At 35.3% G+C, this 19,255-nt stretch overlaps 1 protein-coding gene across 4 annotated transcripts in view; it reads left to right on the top strand.

Annotated features, from left to right (window-relative positions):
- Window positions 1-19,255, top strand: part of HDAC9 (histone deacetylase 9) — a 910,741-nt gene that overhangs the window by 736,018 nt on the left and 155,468 nt on the right. For all 4 annotated transcript variants that reach the window (XM_025379211.1, XM_025379208.1, XM_025379210.1 and 1 more), the window contains exons 18-21: window positions 7,137-7,192; window positions 7,439-7,526; window positions 13,428-13,547; window positions 13,861-13,958. In XM_025379211.1, coding sequence (XP_025234996.1) covers window positions 7,137-7,192; window positions 7,439-7,526; window positions 13,428-13,547; window positions 13,861-13,958 — 362 coding nt within the window. The remainder of the gene's footprint in view (window positions 1-7,136; window positions 7,193-7,438; window positions 7,527-13,427; window positions 13,548-13,860; window positions 13,959-19,255) is intronic.

Here is a 19,255-nt window from a genome sequence, read left to right as displayed (position 1 = left end):
TCTCCTAAAATAGTTATATTTATAAAACTTAAGTTAAAATCTAATATTTGATCAACTACTTCCAACAAAGAAACAATCATCTCATCTCTTGTCAGTTTATAAATGTTACACAGACTTACTATTCTCTGCACTGCAGCTATACCTTTACCAAGAATAAATATATAAAAATTAGTAAGTAGCTAGCAGGACTACTGGGTGTTAAAGGTAGTATTAATTTAAGCTCTGCGCTCATTGCTTAGTGTTTGTTAAAGTCTGAATCATCTTGACTTTTTTGTTCTGCATTCTGTATTTATTGGCTGATTCTGGTACACGATGTGTTCCTACCCTCATCAGTGGAGATTTGACCTTTATTTTTCATGATTTTGAAGCCTAAAGTACTCCATCTAGGTTGGAATTAGTAGCGGTTCTTACCATCCAAATACTATTTGGCTATGGGGGTGTTAGAGAAATGGAAATATACATTTCTGTTGCCCATGGGACAATCTTAATGAATGCAACAAGTAAAATTGTCATACAAATTTGCACTTTCTTATTTTCTGTACCCATCACTGCCATAGCAATAGACTTAGTTTATGTGAAATTAAAAAAAGAAAGAAAGAAAGAAAGAAAGAAAGAGAAAGAATGTTTAGCCAGGCGCAGTGGCTCACGCCTGTAATCCCAGCACTTTAGGAGGCTGAGATGGGTGGATCACTTGAAGTCAGGAGTTTAAGATCAGCCTGCCCAACATGGCAAAACTCTGTCTCTACTAAAAATACAAAAATTAGCCAGGCTTTGTGGCATGCACCTGCAATCCCAGCTCCTCAGGTGGCTGAGGCAGGACAATCGCTTGAACCCAGGAGGCGGAGGTTGTAGTGAGCCGAGATCGTGCCACTGTACTCCAGCCTGGGTGACAGAGCGAGACTCCATCTAAAAATAATAATAATAATAAATAAATTTTTAAAACCAACAAAAAATAAATGTTTAAATTGGTTCCAGTGATTTGCTTACTGCCTGCGCTTTATTTGCCTAGGGAGGGTTTCACTACGTATATAAAGAATACAAAAATAAATCTGACATTTTGATAAATTTGCCCAGAAAATGTGAATTTCAACAGTTGTGAAAATAGACTAGTCTAAAATGATCAGATTCTTTTTCTTCAAATCCAGTTTTGCATATAAATGAATCCATAGATTTTCTTTCCTGGATACCACATGGCTGTATTTGGCAATTAAATATTCTCTTGTGCTTCCACATGTGATCACAATGGAAAACATCATTTCTTCCCTTTAAACTAAGGAGAAACATCTATAACACCGATCTAAACAACAACAAGAAAGTAGGAATGTGAGTATTCAGTCCTTGAAACATCAATCGTCACTTTTGGTGACATTAAAATACTGCCAAAGTTCTATTATTAGTCATGTTCATGCCTGAAGGGAAAGTAAAACTTGAGAAAAAATGTTACAAATCAGTTCATTAAAATAAAATCTATATCACCATTAAGTTGAGTGAAATCCACAGAAAAGCACTATAGGATATATTTGCTTAGATTCACTGTTTGGTCTTTGTAACTTAAAACATAAAGCAAAGAGTTTTTCCATATTATTAAGTAGAAAAAAATCTAAATTGTATTGCATAATACGGCATTTGTGGGTTTTGCTACAACAATCTAAGATGCTCATACGTTTAAAAAGGTTAGATATGAATATCATATTCACTTCAAAGTTTGAGAAATAGATTTGTTTTCATAAAATAAAAAACATTTTCTATTTTTACTGCCATTAAATGAGAAAATAAGAAATTAAACCACTAAATTCTTTCTTGCATATGTTTTCTGATAGTTATATTTTGTCAGACTAGTAGATTTTCAAGTTCTTTGAAAAACAGTAAATTAATTATTTTTAAAAACTTGTTGAGAAATACTTATTGAAGAGAGACATGTTCTTGAGCCAAGGAGAAACTTGGTTCAAGTATAATACACAACACATCTTTATGTCAGAAAAATACTACACAAATTGCCTGTCAGGAGACTCAGAATTCAGTGTGAAAAGCAGATACTGTAAGAATAGTAATCTTATTTTAAAACATTTTCACAGTTTCATCAAATCAATGATTCTATTCATTATAAAGCACAAAATATCTTATGTGTTTTAAGAAAGAAGGGGCTCCCAAGTCTCAACAGCAACCTTCTCCCAAAACCTGGGCTGCAAAATCTGGGGCCCTTGAGAGAAGGAAACTTTTCCAGCAAAGGCCAGAGTACAGGAATGGCCAGAGGGAGAGGAAAAGAGCCAGGGTAGTAGCTATTCATAGATCTGTTTTATCATTCTTTACTGGCCACTGTATGTCAGGTACTATGTAAATCTAGCAGATAAAATGGTGAGCAAAAAGTAGATGCTTTGGGGAATGGGGAGGAGGACATTAATCTTATAATAAACATAATAACAACAAATGTATTAAATAATCACACCAAGAGGTGTATCATTACAAGTAGAGATGAGTTCTCAGAAATCGGGGTTGGCAGATCTCTAAGAGCATATTATAGAGTGTCTTAGTCCATTTGTACTGCTGTAACAAAATACCACAGATGCAGTAATGTGTAACAAGCAGAATGTATTTACTCACAGTTCTGGAGGCTGGGGTCAAGTCCAGGATCAAGGTGCCAGCAGATTTGATTGTCTCGTGAGGTCTTTCTCTGCTTCCAAAATGGCACCTTGTTGCTGTGGCCACCTGAGGGGAGGGACAGTGTGTCCTTACGGGGTGGAAGGTGAAAGGGCAAGCCCACCAAAGGCTTCATGAAGACTATTTTATAATGGCCTTATCCAATTTATGATAGGAAATGCTTGCATGACCTCATCACTGCTTAAAGGCCCTACCATTTAATAGTATCATATTGATCCTTAAGTTTCAACATCTGAATTTTGGAGGAAACACATTGAAACCAGAACACAGAGGAACTTGATGGTGACTGATAGAGGCTCAGGAATGGTTTCTCTGGTGAAATGATGTTGGAGCTGAAATGTGTGGATAAGGAGGCATTATCCAGGCAAAGGGAGGGAGTGGGTAAGTGGAAGACATCCCACATAGAACTAGGAGCATAGGCAGAGCACTGTGGCAGAAGGAATGAAAAGGCCAGTGTGGCTGGGGCGGAGAAAGTAAGATGGATGGTGCTACAAAATAAAATTGATGTAGTGGTAAAAGGAAAATCAGCTGTTTTTCTGTATATTCACAATTAACATAGAACACTTCAGACACCATATGTATGTGTTTTTTTCCTACAGCCAGCAATTCTCCAATTATCTGCAGACACTGACTGGGTGTCCTTCAGTTTAACTCAATTCTGACACTCTCTTCCTGTAGATAGAATCAGATCTCACAAGTTAAGGGCTCAGCCCCACCAGACTGTCCCCACTTCAGATGCCAGTTGCACGTCCAGGTTGTCATCTGTGCCTCTGCCCAGTTGGCTATAAATCAGATGTTGTTACAACCCCCTCTTTGGGTCTGATTATGCTAAGATAACTTCCAGAACTCAGGAAATCAGTTTACCTACTAGATTACTGTTTTACTATGAAAGACACAACTCAGAAACAGCCAGATGGAAGAGATGCATGGGACAAGGTATGGAGGATTAAGGACAAAGATTTTATATATACATATAAATTATAAAAAATATATATTTGTATATAATTATAAAAATATATAATTATTAAAATTATATAGATATATATAAAATCTTCACATACACATATATACATACATATAAACAAATACACACATATATACACATACACACATAAATATACACACATATATCATATATAGTTTATATTTATATAATGTATATAATATTATATTTATATGATACACATTTTTAATAGCATTGAACCTATTTGAATCTCAATACAATGTCTACAATTTGGAGGGGAATTATACAAATGTAACATGTTAGTGCGAAAAGTTTTATAAGGGATGGTAGGAAAGCAGGAAGGGTGGGGTCCAAATTGCAGGCAGTGAGACAGATTTTAGAAGGACTAACACCTTCTCTAGTGTAACAGAGAATAAAGGAACCCGGACTGCATTAGGACTCAGAGTCGGGCATCTTACTGCGTTCTGTCTTCTCTTTTTCTGAGTGATACAGTTCTTTTTTACAAGAAAGTATTGTGGGGATAGGTGCAGTGGACTTTGTGTTCTCAAAGCAGCAGTGAAGAAACAAGGACACCAACTCTGCCTGCTGCTGCAGGCAGGTTTGTGAGGTGTGAGAGAGGAAACAGCTACCACTTGAGCAGATTGTGGGAGAAGCAACCTTTTGAGGTTTCAGCTAAGGAAAGGGGGGCACTCAGAAAATATATGGAAAATGTAGAGGAGTTTGATATTCCTGAGAGCACAATGGAAGGTTTGGGTGGATCATGATGACTGAGAAAAAGTTTGTTGATTTTGGCGAGAAGACGATCATTTTCAACCTAAGATTAAGCAGTTTCAGAAAGAGTTTAGCAGAATGATGGAGGTTCCCGCAAAGGATTATAAAGTGAAAAGCAGATACTTCGTTCAAGGAATTTAGCTGTAAATGAAAGAAGTGAAAGGAGGAAGACAGAATTCAAGTCTGGGTTTTTTGTTTTGTTTTGTTTTGTTTTTTATAATCCAGCTAATTACCTATGAGATTTCATTTCCATTTTGTTTCTTAACATAAACTCTAGGGTCAGATTGACTTTCTTCCATAATACTAAAATCGTTTCTTCTTTGTTTTCATGCTTTAACCCCTGCCTAGGATGCCTTAAATTTTTTTTTCTTCCTTTGTAAACACAACTTTTCTGGTAAGACCCATTAACACCTACCTCTCAATATTCCCTGTTATATATATTTTTTCACTATTAGATAATTCATTTTTTGTTGTAAAACTATTTGAAAACTACATGAAATTTAGCCGGGTGCAGCAGTGCACACCTGTAATCCCAGCACTTTGGGAGTACAAGGTGGGTGGAATGCTTGAGCCCACGAGTTTGAGACAAGCCTGGGCAGCATAGTGAGACCTCGTCTCAAAACAAAAACTGTATATATATATGAAATTATAAATTAAAAATAAAATAACCCATATTAAACCTTCCTTCGTATGTATTATACTATGTATGTTATTAATACTAACACTTCAAAAATTAACATTATAAAGTATTCTCGGTTCCACTAAGTATTTATAACAAAATGTTAATGACTATCTAATAGCCCATGGTATAAAAGTACCATAAGTCATTAACCAATCACCTAACGTTAGCTCACTAAAGTAATTTGGTTTTCCCTATTATAAATAAGACACTATCTTTTACATAATTGCTTGTGTACATAGTTAATGGCACCCTTAAGGCAGAACTTTTTAAACTAGATGACTAAATCAGAAGACACATATTTTTTTTAAGGCTCTGGATATATAGAGGTGAATTATTTTCTACAAAGGCTCTAATGAATTATCCTTCTACAAGCAGCATATGAGCATTTCGCGTACCCACTCCATTGTCAGCGTAGAACATTTTCTAAAAATTTAACTTCCAAGGTAGAAAATGGCTTCTCTCTGGAATTTTAAGCTATGTTCATTTAATTACTAATTAAGTTGAATTTTTAAATAGCTACTGGTTACTGGGTGTTTTCTTCTGTATGTTGTTATGTCATACCTTTAACTCATTAAACATATTTTTAATTGAATCACAAAATTTTAGTGTGGTTGATCTAATCATAATAGTTCTTTACATGCTAATTATATTGCCTTGTATTATATAATTGTTATTTTCATCCTAACTATTGGTTTCCCAGTGAACTATGTGCATCTGTCATAATCTTTACCAAATTCTCCATTCTCAGAAGTCCTGTAGCACTCTATAGTGTCAATCTACCATCTTAATATTTCAGTCTCTATTATCTTGTGTTTTTCATTGATAGTTTCTTTCATATTAATATATTACCATCAGAGAGATAGTGTCTTAAGAATAAGAACAGGGAATATGTTTATCACCATTACTAGATTTCTAATTGATATTATATGATTCTAATTTGCTTCTGAGTTTATTATTATATTCAACAAAATATATAGCAAATTAACTCATTGTGTGTTAATGACTGTAACATTCTGGAAAAATGTGTGTGCATTTAAAGACCTAGAGAATAGATTAGTTTTCTCAATATTTTTATATTTGCAGTGAAAGGTTTGAAAATAAAAGTCCTTGGGGTATGTTGAAATTATTTCAAAAGTTTTAGGATTGTGTATAAAACAGCATTCACGTGCTCTTTTGAGCATGTTACTTGAACCATAGTTAAGTGAAAGGTGGTGTGAACCATGTCATAAATGATTACTTCACGTCAAACAACCCAACTTTTCTGAGCATGCTGGTTTTGCAAGGATTTATAGTTCCCTGCCTTCATGCCGGAGTTACTTCAGCTTTCCGTGATGCATTCCAACTAATCTGGAGGTTAAGGCATTTCTTGATCATGGATAGATCTGCTTGCTTCTCAGCCCTGGAATTCTTTATAAAATTCCAGAACGCGGGCTAGAAATTGACTTAGGGAATCCAATAAAGTTGCAAGTCTTGGCGGTCATCCAAGCTAAATTTATAGACTGGAAGAGATGTGGGCTTTCCATTGTTCTCTTTTTCACCTTTCTGGGATTTCTTTTGTGTCTACGTGAGTGTGTGAGTGTAAATTTATCATTTTACTGACATTGCAGTGTAAATAACCATCGAGGAGATCCAGTTAAAGAATTTTCACTTTGGATCTTCTCTGGTCTTTCCAAACTTTGACCCAAACCTGCACCAAGAGTGAATTTCTTCTCCCTCTGTAGGATGTTGATGTCATAAAATAAGAAGTTGTTCTTGAAAATGAATCATGCTAGTTTAACAGCTGACGTGCTTGTTTGCCAGCTAGGTGCAACTCCCTGAATCCTGTCCTTCCCCTGACTCAGAGCCTTCTTTTTGGACATGATCTGAGAAAATGTGATCATATGTGTTGTTTCTCTTCATTCTGTGACTGGCAGTGGGGGAACAAAAACAATCTCGGAAGCGTATGAGACTTCAGTTTTGTGTGTGTGTGCCTGAGGCACTGTCGTGCCTGGAGATCCAAGCAATCCCTCTCCTCCCCTTTCCATTATATCTGACCATTGAAAACCTGTCTTGTTTTTACAGAATGGGTTTGCTGTTGTGAGGCCCCCTGGCCATCACGCTGAAGAATCCACAGCCATGTAAGTACCAGGGACTGTTGCCCATCTCCAAGCACCACGATTCCTGGCGGTCACCTGCCCCGTGCATGTTTCTGAAGCCTTTAATTGTTAACAGATGGACTGAAAAATCTTGCGAGGTACTCCCAGAAGCAGATTTATGGCTTCAGAGATCATATAGCATTAAAAAAAAAATGCTCTGAACATTATTTATAATGGTTTTCCTGGATGATTTGCTTTCTTATTTCTCTGTTCTTCTCTATTCCGCAGGGGGTTCTGCTTTTTTAATTCAGTTGCAATTACCGCCAAATACTTGAGAGACCAACTAAATATAAGCAAGATATTGATTGTAGATCTGGTATGTATTCCTGGCCAGAGCTGCATTTTCAGTGATTCTAGATAAAAGGGAGTGGATTTGTATTTCTCTGTTAGGGTTGTCTTGCTTTTAGCACTTGCAAACAACTGAAGGGTGTGTTTCCTTTGAATGTGGAAACTCATTAAACTCAGGATTGCAGTTCTGAAACCATAAACATTCACGTTTCACTTTCATGGTGTTAACTGCAATTTAATGAGAAGAAGGCGCAGATCAGGGCAACTTTTATGATCCTTAAATGAATTGATACTTCCACAGTTAAAATAACCCAACAGAACCTGAATTTACTTTTCCCTACAGAATATAGACTCAATAGTCAGATGTGCTGGAAAGAATGCTGTTGCTTTGGTAACCAATTGGCCACTTCCCCTGGTTAGCAATCATGTTGCTTGTTGTGCAACAGTGGTATTATTAAAACAAGTCCGCATGTCACTGTTACTGAAAAGATCTCCAATCTCAGATGCCAGTTTGGGATGATTCTCTAAAGGAACCCTGAGTGATTAAAAGTCAGAGGCATTAGATTAGTCTTACATTTTAACGTGATGCATTCTTACACAATAAAGTTATAATTTGTTTAACAAATGGTTTGTTTAAAAGCAGATGACACTTGGCATATTGTCCACAGTATATTCATGAATAATGAGCTGGAGATCTGCCCCGTACAAAAAGGACCAACCCAGGAAAGGGCGAAAAAGAAGTGAATGGTGATTTATGAGCCCCGTTTTCGGTTTGCCTCCAGTTCACGAGGAGGTGTAATAGGTTGTCTGACAAAGCATAGACAGGAAATGAACCCTGGCATCCAAACTGAACCTGGGACATCTGAACTTAATTAATTTTTGCAGGTGATAAAAGATTTAAAGGCAAAATATGCTAAAGGTTTTTTTTGAAGTGCAAGCCTTAATAGTCTAAATCTTGTTCATATCTGCACTCATAATTAAATCTTATTGGAAGTCACGGCCTCGCCCTCCAGCCTTCGAATTCAGTTAAGCAGGCACACCAAAGGGTTGAGAGAGCACAAACAAAGCCATGTGAAGAAATGCTTAGTTAAGTTAAAACGAAGATAAAAGAAATGGAAGAACGACACCCATTTGTTGTGCTTCGTTGGAATGGGTGTTTTTCACACACTATATTGAAGCATTCCTGCAAGCACTTCAGAGAGAAGAATATTGAAACCCGACTATCCATGTATTTTCCAAACATGCCTAAGTCTCAATGTCGGTCATAGTTCACCATTAAAGAAATGTGTTGAAGGCCTAGATATACTTACAGCAGCAAGATGTTACAATTTTACAAAAATCAAGACATCAGTACCCATTTTCTCATTTATATGCAAAATGACAGCTAAATTAATTAATAACTGCCATTCTGCATAATTTGTAAGATATTAAATTTTAGAAAATAGTATGCTCCTTATTCTGTAAGTTCTATGCCAGGAAGATAAGCCAGAAACTTAAGACAAGCAGATAAAGAGCAAAGATTGTGGGGAAAGAATTTTTCTAAGCTTTCTAAATTTGTGAAAATTATGTAAGAAGGTGATTGATTGGTCAACTGTTTGTCCTATCCTTAAGGATCTTTTAGTGTTTACTTTCTAAAGAATCTCCTCTGCTACCATTTTAAGGTTGTAGGAGGATAGTAAAAAACTGTTAGGAGTCCCCTTTGAAAACACATTTGTGATATCTAGACTTAAAAGTAGTGAATTGTACAAGAGACTTGAAAGCTAAAATGCCTCCCTTGTGGTAAATGGCTACTTTGTACTTCAGAGGATTTATATGTAAAGTTTTGTTTTTGTACAGTAATACAGTATAGGAATAAAAGACGGCTGGAAAAATCTGATACGATTTATAAAATAAGTTACCTGGTAGCTCCAAGGAGTTTCCTGTAAGCTTCCTGGCCTTTGATTATGTATTTGCTCCATTATCCAATCAGAAAGGATACTGATTTCCCAACAGGCTGTAGTAGACGAGAAGTTTTTGTTTCAGATTCTCTAAATATATGGAGTTCTGTCCAAAGGGTTGCCTCTGAGATCACCACCAGCCCACATATTCTTACTTTCAAGTCTTCCAAATTGTGCAGCTGCAGGGCTACTTTGAGGAAATTCCTGTTTCTTCCAGCTGCTGAGAAGGAAGTTTTAAAGTGCCACGTGGCCTTGAGACATCCGTTCTCCCTGGCTGACAGGTCTATTCTGCAAGTTAGCAATGAAAAAGCCAATAGATGGCTTTTCAATAGCCAAAATAAAGAACAACAAAAAAGTTATTCCTGCAAGTCCAAAGTCATTAATGTTAGCTGGGGGGTGTGAACTAACTCCACAAATTATAGCGCCAATAGATGGCAAAGGTACTCCTTTGTCCAGCAGATTCAGCGTTTTTATATGCTTAGTAAATACAGAGCTAGAGTTCTAATTCGCCTGCTACTTTGGGTCACAGCCAAATTCAGCAGTGTTGAGTATTTTAGGCAAGAATGATTCTAGCTGATCTGTGGAGCTCATTTATTCCATTTTCCTTTCTGAGGCAGATCCCAAACATATTCAGATGGGTGTGGAGAGGGAGCAGGTGTACTTGCTTTTCAACTTGCAAGAGACTGGCCATTGTGTTTAGGGGACTAACTTGTTCTGCAAGTAAGACTGTATGACTCAGGTAGCTTTTAGGTAACATGACTTTTAGTTTGACAAGCACTTTTTAAGCTGTCTTTGTAAAAGGAAAGTTAATTCAAATGTCCTTAGATTTGGGGAAATTGCGTTGTTGATCAAGTTCATTTAGATCTTTATTATAAGTCCCTAAACTACATAACTAGGAGTGATAACATTAGCTGGTAGAATATATGATTTATTCAAAGTTACTCAAAGTTATTTTAACATAATAGTGAAAATATACAGGTTCTAAATCCTTATACAGCATCAATGTTTGCAGTATGCTTTTTAACCAGTAAAATATTTAAATGATTTTTCAGCATTTCCCCACATATCTTAGATACAAGGTCTATTTTGGGGCTTTTAATGTTTCATTTTGTTTCATTTCTATAGTAATTTCTCACAATCACCAATAATTTTCTTATCTTAGTTTATTATATATGTGCTGCCATGCAGAAGCAAGCTTTAGATCATACCTGACCAATGAGTATTTTGTATGAATATTTTACAGCAAGGAAAACGAACAAAAAAAAGATATTCTTTTTTTTCCTTTTTTTCTTGAGACAGAGTTTCACTCTTGTTGCCCAGGTTAGAGTGCAATGGCACGATCTCAGCTCACCGCAACCTCCACCTCCTGGGTTCAAGTGATTCTCCTGCCTCAGCCTCCCGAGTAGCTGGGATTACAGGCATGTGCCACCACAGCCAGCTAATTTTTATATTTTTAGTAGAGATGGGGCTTCTCCATGTTGGTCAGGCTGGTCTTGAACTCCCAACCTCAGGTGATCTGCCCATCTTGGCCTCCCAAAGTGCTGGGATTACAGGCGTGAGCCACCATGCCCAGCCTTAACAAAATGATATTCTTAAGACTATACTGTAAGTTGTTCCCCCAAACAAAAGACATAATTGAATTTAACCTTTATCACTAAATATTTGGTGGATATGAATACAGAATCAAGAATTGCCATATTAGAATGGATTTATGTATTTTGATAATAATGTCTGTTGAAAATCTTATTATGCTGTGAACAGGATTTTATTTGTTACTCAGAAATTGAGTAACACGTTTTTCAAGAACAATTTTATATCTGAGAGAACATATCATTTTATATGTGATTGTTTTAAGTAAACATTTACAGTGTCCCCAGAGAAACAAAAGTAATCAAAGCAATATTTTTCTGCTGTTCAAATTGTGGATGCATTTATGCTCAGACCAAATGTGTCTTAGAACTGACTAAAATTACTATTGTTTAGGGGAAATACAAATATTCCCTTAATGTTGTTTTTCAAAATATTTTATTTGTCCATTTTCTAGATATCCAGTAATAAACACAAAAGACATTGTGGCTTTAATTTTTTCACCCTTGTTTACATAAAGGAAAATAGTTTTATCTCCTCCTTCCTTTCCTTGGGATATTCAGAAATCCAGGAATTAATACAATTTGACTAAGTTATTTTTTTTCCTGATGATGTATGTCTTTAGCTGAAACAACTTTCTGGGATAATGTGTATCTGTCCCAACATTATGATTTCTTAATTTTGGATATGTGTACCATTCAAAAAGGGGAAAGGATTATTGTATGTCTATGCCATGGATGGTAAGATCAATGCAGGTTTTCAGAATTCACCAAAAGGAGGCTATGATAGTGTCTAGTGAAGGAGTACTGGGCTGGAGATTGGCATGAAGACAGGTCATATAAACCTCTTAAGGAGCAATAATGACTGACAACCCACCTCACAGTTTTGCCAAGAGGATCAAAGAGATTATGAATGTAAGTTTCAGTTAACTGTATAATCATTAAGAGTTTGGCCTTTGGAATAGGAAGTAGATTCAAGACCCAGTCATGCAACTTATTACCTGTATAATCTTAGTAACTGAAACTCTCTGAGCCTCTGTTTACTTATTAAATAATCCATACCAGATATTTATATAGTGCCTGACTAAAAATTGTAGGAATCATTGTTGAAAATAGTGTGATTCTGTATCTTACTAATATAAAGTAAGTATATATTTACAAGTTTTTATAACTTTCAAATAACAGAACCAGAAACTATGTATGTTTAAAGTATAGCAGTCATATTCTATTGAATGCAAATACATAAATTATCCACTTTTGGAGTGGCTCATTATTTTTGTTCAGAAGATATTATGAAGCATATTAATTAAGGATTTTTTTTTTTTTTTTTTTGCACTTGAGGTCTTTCAGTGAAGACATTTAAAATAATGCTATTAGTTCTATTGACTTACCTTTCTTATATCAATTCTGGCATGTATCTGTATCATAAAACAGTGAGAAAAAAGAACTGTCAAGTTTTATATCAAGCTATTTTTTTCTTTTGAATGGGAAAGAGGACTGGTGTAGGGAAAGGAAAAAAGAGCAGGAAGGAGGCTGTAAAGAAAGTCATTATATAATATTTAAATTAGGTGATTGCACAAGATTGCATAAAATCCCATGCCATCCTTCTGCTTTGGCCCAAATGATTTAAGAGCTAATGAGCTCATGCTCCTGTGTCTTCGACTCTTGCGTTACCATTTTATCAAAATGAAATATGAAGTTTTTTTGCATCTGGCTTCTCTTTTGAAGTGATTCTAACTGCGGAGGGATTGCTAACTGAACTGAACGCTTCAAGAAAGCCAATTTATTCAGCTGGTTGCAAAGCCTTTGACCTTAATGGTGGGACTTGGCAAATCAATGCATACATGTATGTTTAGTGTTCTGTCAAGAATTGCGAAAATGCTCTGTAAGCCATAGATCCTTCTGCAAAATACTAGTTTGTAGTTTAGTTTAAACATTAGTCTTTTTTCAGAGGCCAATGAGGCTAGTTAATTAAGCCTGAGGGGTTATGAACTGTTGGCAGTTAATAAGTCATAAAATTCCTCCATAAAACAGGATGCAAGATTCCATCACTGAAGCAAGGAGTACAAAGAGCCGGTGTATAAATATCTAATTGTACCAAAGGACTGGGCTTTCTCAATGACTGCTCATCTGGAGTCTCCAGGGCATGCTCGCTGTGGTTTCCTGATTTTTAGAAGCCAGTTTAAAAAATGAGTGCATTAAAGGGTAATTTGCCTGAAAGTTCAGGAAGTAAAGGGGGTGGTGTGGAAGCAGGCTGAATGGGAGAAAGAAAAGAGGAACGTAGTGAGAAGACAGAAAATGAAAAAGAAAGTGGAGTAGAAAGACAGGGAACTAGAAATCAGAAAGGTTGTCTCCACACAAAGTTAGACATGACTGTATTTGTCGTCTGTTTTCATTTCCCCGTAGGATGTTCACCATGGAAACGGTACCCAGCAGGCCTTTTATGCTGACCCCAGCATCCTGTACATTTCACTCCATCGCTATGATGAAGGGAACTTTTTCCCTGGCAGTGGAGCCCCAAATGAGGTTCGGTTTATTTCTTTAGAGCCCCACTTTTATTTGTATCTTTCAGGTAATTGCATTGCATGATTACCCCTAATTTTCTTGTCCTTTGCTGGTGTTTTAAATTACACGAGATTACTGAATTGTCCCATGGGACCAAAAACCAGTGCAGAACAAGTGCATAACCCAGAGCACTGTTCATCAGAGAAGGTTGGGCTGATTTGATGTGTTGTTTGATGTTTATTTCAAGAGCTCCCCTGTCCTTGTTTTCCTCTCTTCTTGCTTTCTTCCATTTGCCCTCTTCTCTGCCCACCATGGTGTGTCTTTCTCTTCCCAGGTTGGAACAGGCCTTGGAGAAGGGTACAATATAAATATTGCCTGGACAGGTGGCCTTGATCCTCCCATGGGAGATGTTGAGTACCTTGAAGCATTCAGGTTGGTACTTCTTTCTCTCTGAAAGTGGCAAATTGGAAAATAAATGTCCATTGAAATAACACCAAATATGAAAGAGAAATGTAAATGTAATTAAGGTAAATTATCGCTCAAAGCCACATAGGAATATGTGTAAGAAGAAAAGATATATCAAGACCTGGTTTTAATTATACAGGTATATTGGCCAATGGCCCATTTTCTCCCTTCCCTCCCAAATAAGGAGAAAAAAAGATTTATTTTTTAAATAGTTCTGTCTGCAAAATTCTGCCTATTATAACATATGATGTGATTTTTACAGTAGACATTAGCATATTCATTGCCCTGAGAAGTTCTTCATTACCTATTTAATTTTGTTGACCAAGCATTTCTCAAACTTCATTGGACTACAGAATTCCTTTTTTACATAGCAGCATTTAGCATTCCTAGTTCTGGGGAGCTCACTCATTTTGATGACATTGGCCAAGGCAATCTCATTTGATGGTAGGGTAAATGACTTTTGTATAGTTTTCCTTTCACATGAAAACATTAACTAATTAATTAGTTGTTTCCAGTTTCTCTGGATCAAAATCTACAAAATGTAACATTAATTACAATGTATTCACATAGCGTTGTGCTTTTGTCTAAGCAAATAACTAAATATTAATATAAATAAGAAAAAACAAATTAAAAGCTTTTCTTTGAGAGAATTTTAAAAATGAGCATTTCTTCTCTGGAATTTAGAAAACACTAGTTTGTAGTTTAAACATTAGTCTTTTTTTCAGATGTCAATGAGTCTAGTTAATTAAACCTGAGGAGCCTCCCTTGCAAGATTTTTGGAAGAGGTTTTAGCCTATTGGTAATGCATAATTTCTTGAATTTTCTATTTAATTGAAAGCAAAACAACCACATAAAAAAACTTTACATGTGTTCATAGTTTTGAAATTTGCCATTTACAAGTTCCCATGAAGAAAATCCTATTGATACCCTACATTTGAAACTTACAGAAATAATGGGGAAATTTTTTAATTAATGAAATTTTGGTGGGTTTCTGTTGTCCTGTGTGTCACGCATACTTCGTTGTCTCATTTGAAGTTCATTTCTCATGAGAAAGCAGGTCCAGGAAAAACGATAGAAAAAGAGCTATTTAAAAAATACATTTAAAATAAATATGTTTGGCTTGGCATTCAAGATACACAGGAAAATTCTACCCACGTTCTGGAATGTGTATTTTGGGAAAAAATATACACAAAGATATCCACAATGTAGAAAAAATAACTGAAATAAATTTTTCTACTGTAAACTTGGGTTGATTGTGAAGACATTTTGCTTTAATTATGAGCAAAATAAAAAGTCATGCAAAAAAATAGAGGTTTTAATGTTATGAATTCTCTTTTTCAACATCACACATACTATTACATTTGCAAATTTCACAAACATTATTAATATCTTGTAGGAACTTTAACAGGATAATAGATTTCATTTTTATATCACATATGAATTTATTTGTCTGCCTCCCAAGTTAACCTGGTAACTTGCATGATATACATTAAATTCACATTAAATACACATTAAATTCTCAACCTTACTATTTCATACAATTATATCCATTATCTTTGATGCAGAATTCATAGATTTTTAAAATCATTATAGTTCTATTTGGGGCACTATAGCTTTCCATAAAAATAAATCATGTATGCACAGCAATGAAAGGCAACTTCTACTTTGTGCCTTTGTTTTCCCATCACAAAGTGAGTGGTGGATGAGATTTTTTTCTAAAGAATCTCTTTGAACACAACCATTTCATCAAATAATGTAAAAGCAGATATTAAGTGCACATGTTGTTTTGTGGTTTAAATGGTAAATGAATGACATACTCCTGAATGGGGTTGACTATTCTCAAGAATGGCACCTTTTCTTTGCCTGGAAGGTCGACACTTTATATTAGCAAAACTTTTCAAAGCTTCCCAGTGTATCTCCATTACTTGAGTTTAATTAGAGAAGTGGAATTATTTAGCTAGGCTGCAGAAATGTAAATTTCTGGCTTTCAATGTCGATATTTATTTAAGAACCAGATTTAATTTATAAGAATCCTGCCACTTTTGAACTATGGCATGTCTGCTATTCATCATTTATGACTGGAAGTACTTGTGAATTTGTTATGGCTAAGTAAGCCATTCATTTCAAAAACTGGCATTGAACACATATTATATGCCAGGCACTGTGGTAAGCACTTGGAATTCAGAGCTGTTGTTACTTTCAGGGATCATAATGTAAGTCATACTTATTGTTCTAGAGAACAGAAGCGCTCAGAGCAGATAAAATGATTAACTCGTCCTGAATGGTTTCAGGAAAGGTTTCAACAAGCATTGTTCAACCTTTGCTTCTAAAGATAAGTGGGAACATTCAAGGGGAAAAAAGGAATTCGAGTCACGGGGTATTCATACTGACTGGGCAGAGAGAATGAACTGTGAAATGCATGGAGCCATGAAATGATCTTTCTCTATTGGCTCAAGGACATCAGGGAGGGATTGGTAGAAAGAAAATGAATCATACTTTGTAAACTCTTATGCAAGCAAAGGATAGCCCAATAATACATGTATATACTCCTTTGTCAATTTGGGCTTAGTCAGATGACTGCCAAATAATTTTTAGTGTAGTATTATTTTCTAAGCTTATCCTTAATACACTTCTTGTTTCCTAGTATTGAACCAGAAGATCTTTCTGGCATCTGTGTGTGGGTGCAGGAAATGGAGGTGGGGGAAAGAGTAAATGGTGTTTCTTCTTCTCTCTTAGTTTTTAATTGTTTCTGGACTCTTATAAGTATCTTTTGGAAAGCCTCTCTCCCTGTGAAGCTACATTTATAGTGGGATATAAGATGGCTGCTTATTTTACTATCTAGAATTTGTCACATATATTGCCTTCGTGGTTTCTATTATGTACTTTTTCTATGGCAAAAAAAATCATAGACAAACCAAAGATTTCATGTTTAAGGCTTTAAATATAATTTAAAAATATAATAGAATAACTAAATTATTTCAAATGACTAGTTATTTCTTCCAAGCAGTTATCATTCATCTCTGAAATAATTGAAGGGTATATTTAAGATTCTTCACGAGAATTCTTAAAATATTCAGTATCAAATATATTTTATGTTCAGCTAAGATATATTTCAAAGGTTACTATTGTATAAAATAATTATGGCTATTTTTATTGAGATCTTACATGCTAGGTCCTAGATTAGAAACTTTATAGACGTTATGGCTAATTCTTAAGTGCTTTATATAAGTCACAGAACTACTAATTGGAAGGGCAATAATTTGAAGTTGGTTTGTGACTCTACAATCTATGCTCCTTTTGTCACACCACGTTGCTACTCTCTTCTGTTTATGACTTAAAATACTCAGGAGTAATAAAGCACAGTGACTTTTTACCAAAGTGTAAGACCTTCATACTCACATAGCCTCCCAACCTAAGGCACAAATGCCCAGTGAACAACATGGCAGAGAAGAGCTATTCAATAATATTTGATTGAATGAGTCAATGAATAAATGAATGAATCAGAGAAGAAAGAGGGAATAATGCTGGCGATAGGAGCATTGCCAAGCTCAGGTGTTAAGTGAACCTAGCAAAAGTCTGAGGGAACTACCTTGGCTTCTCAAAAACTATGCTTTACAAAGAACTCTGAACATCTATTCATTTTGTTGTAAGAATGTCAGACTTCTCTTTATTGAACAAATCTTTTGCTGAATGCCTGCTAAGCAATCTCTGTTTTAATCATTTCAAAAGGATATTCCAGTGGTTTTATACTCTCTACAGTCCATTGATGAGGATTGGGCACATTATTTTTTCTAAAGACTAATTCTTTTAAGAGTCCTGCAAATGTTAAAGTGACTATCTCAGACCATTTAAGTGGTTTGTTTATAGTGGGCAAGAGACAGTTGTGAATCTCATGCTTCTGTTTAAATCTGAGAAAAATATCTTCAAATGTTTAAAAAATAAGTAGCAATTTCCAATGAGTAAGATTTTAGTAGTCCTTGAAATGATGCCTATTTTATTAAATAAATAAACAAATGCGTGAATGGAGGACAATTCCTGTGTAGCCCCTTTTAATTTCAAGAAAAGAAATATAAGCTCCTTAAATTTAGCAGGTTTTAATGAAATAATTAAAGTGACCCATTTGGCATATACTGAGGAGTAGCTAAAGAAAGGTCATAGAGCTGTTGATCTGGGTTCTTTAGATGCAAACAAGTTCTGCTTTTAAATATCATCTTTTCATGTCACTATGTTGTAGTATGTATTAATTAATTGATTAACCTTAGTTAATATTTGTTATTGATACATATTTTCAATAGACAATGGATCTGTACATATTAGCTCTTCAGGGAAGTTCATTTCAGGGGAAAACTCTGACCTAGAAGGACTCTCTTGCACTGAGGTTGTCAGTGTGCCAACTGAAAAGTGGATTTTAAGAGAGTTGTCTAGTAGAGGTAATACATATGTAGTCAAAATTTTTGATGTTATTATTGAAAACTACCTATTTTTAAGTAATTGACTTATGTAGGTAGTATCTGTATTTAATCAAAATGCTATGTGCTTCCAAATTTAGGCTTTGCTAAAATATTTTGGACATATAATTAACTGGAATTTTTAGAAGCTTAATGTTCTTGCTACATAGTTAAAGCCATTGAACCATTTGAGTATATACAAGCAGCCCAGTTTCTATCTTTCTCCTGTCTTGAGTTCATATCTGTTTGCTTTAATGACATAAGCAAAATTAAAATCCATTAACAAAAAGTTGTGATTGGAAATCTTTCCAGATATCCTGTCTATTCTTGGTTCACCAGTCAAAGTGGCAATTCTGTTCCTGATGCTGAGTCTTCAATATAGGAATGATGGCTTCCTGGGATTCCTCCCCTGCTTGTGACAAAAATGTAAAAAGGGCATTTAACTCAAGTGCAGAACCAGATAAAACCTTTTATTGTCATATCCACAGAGCAAGTGCTCTTTGGACAAGTCAATAATAGTCAGCCTAGAGATTTCTTACAATGGTTGGATTTACCATGGAACTAGAGTAGATAATTTGGGGCAGGAGCACATAAATAAGTAAAATACTTTCTTTTCTCTCATTCTTATTTTATAAAATATGTCATCATTATTCTGGCTAATTCTTAGAAGATTAACTTCTAAATATTCTTGTTATATGTATAAACTGAAAAAGAGGTTTCTAAATTCTATTTGAGAGATAAAATGGGACCATCAGTAACTATTTAGATTCACTCTTTTGGTAATGACGACTAAGTAAATACTGTGGGGTTTTTTTG

Source organism: Theropithecus gelada, chromosome 3 (assembly GCF_003255815.1).
Source record: "Theropithecus gelada isolate Dixy chromosome 3, Tgel_1.0, whole genome shotgun sequence".
In the NCBI taxonomy this organism is placed as follows: Eukaryota; Metazoa; Chordata; class Mammalia; order Primates; family Cercopithecidae; genus Theropithecus; species Theropithecus gelada.
This window is presented reverse-complemented; position numbering and strand designations above follow the sequence as displayed.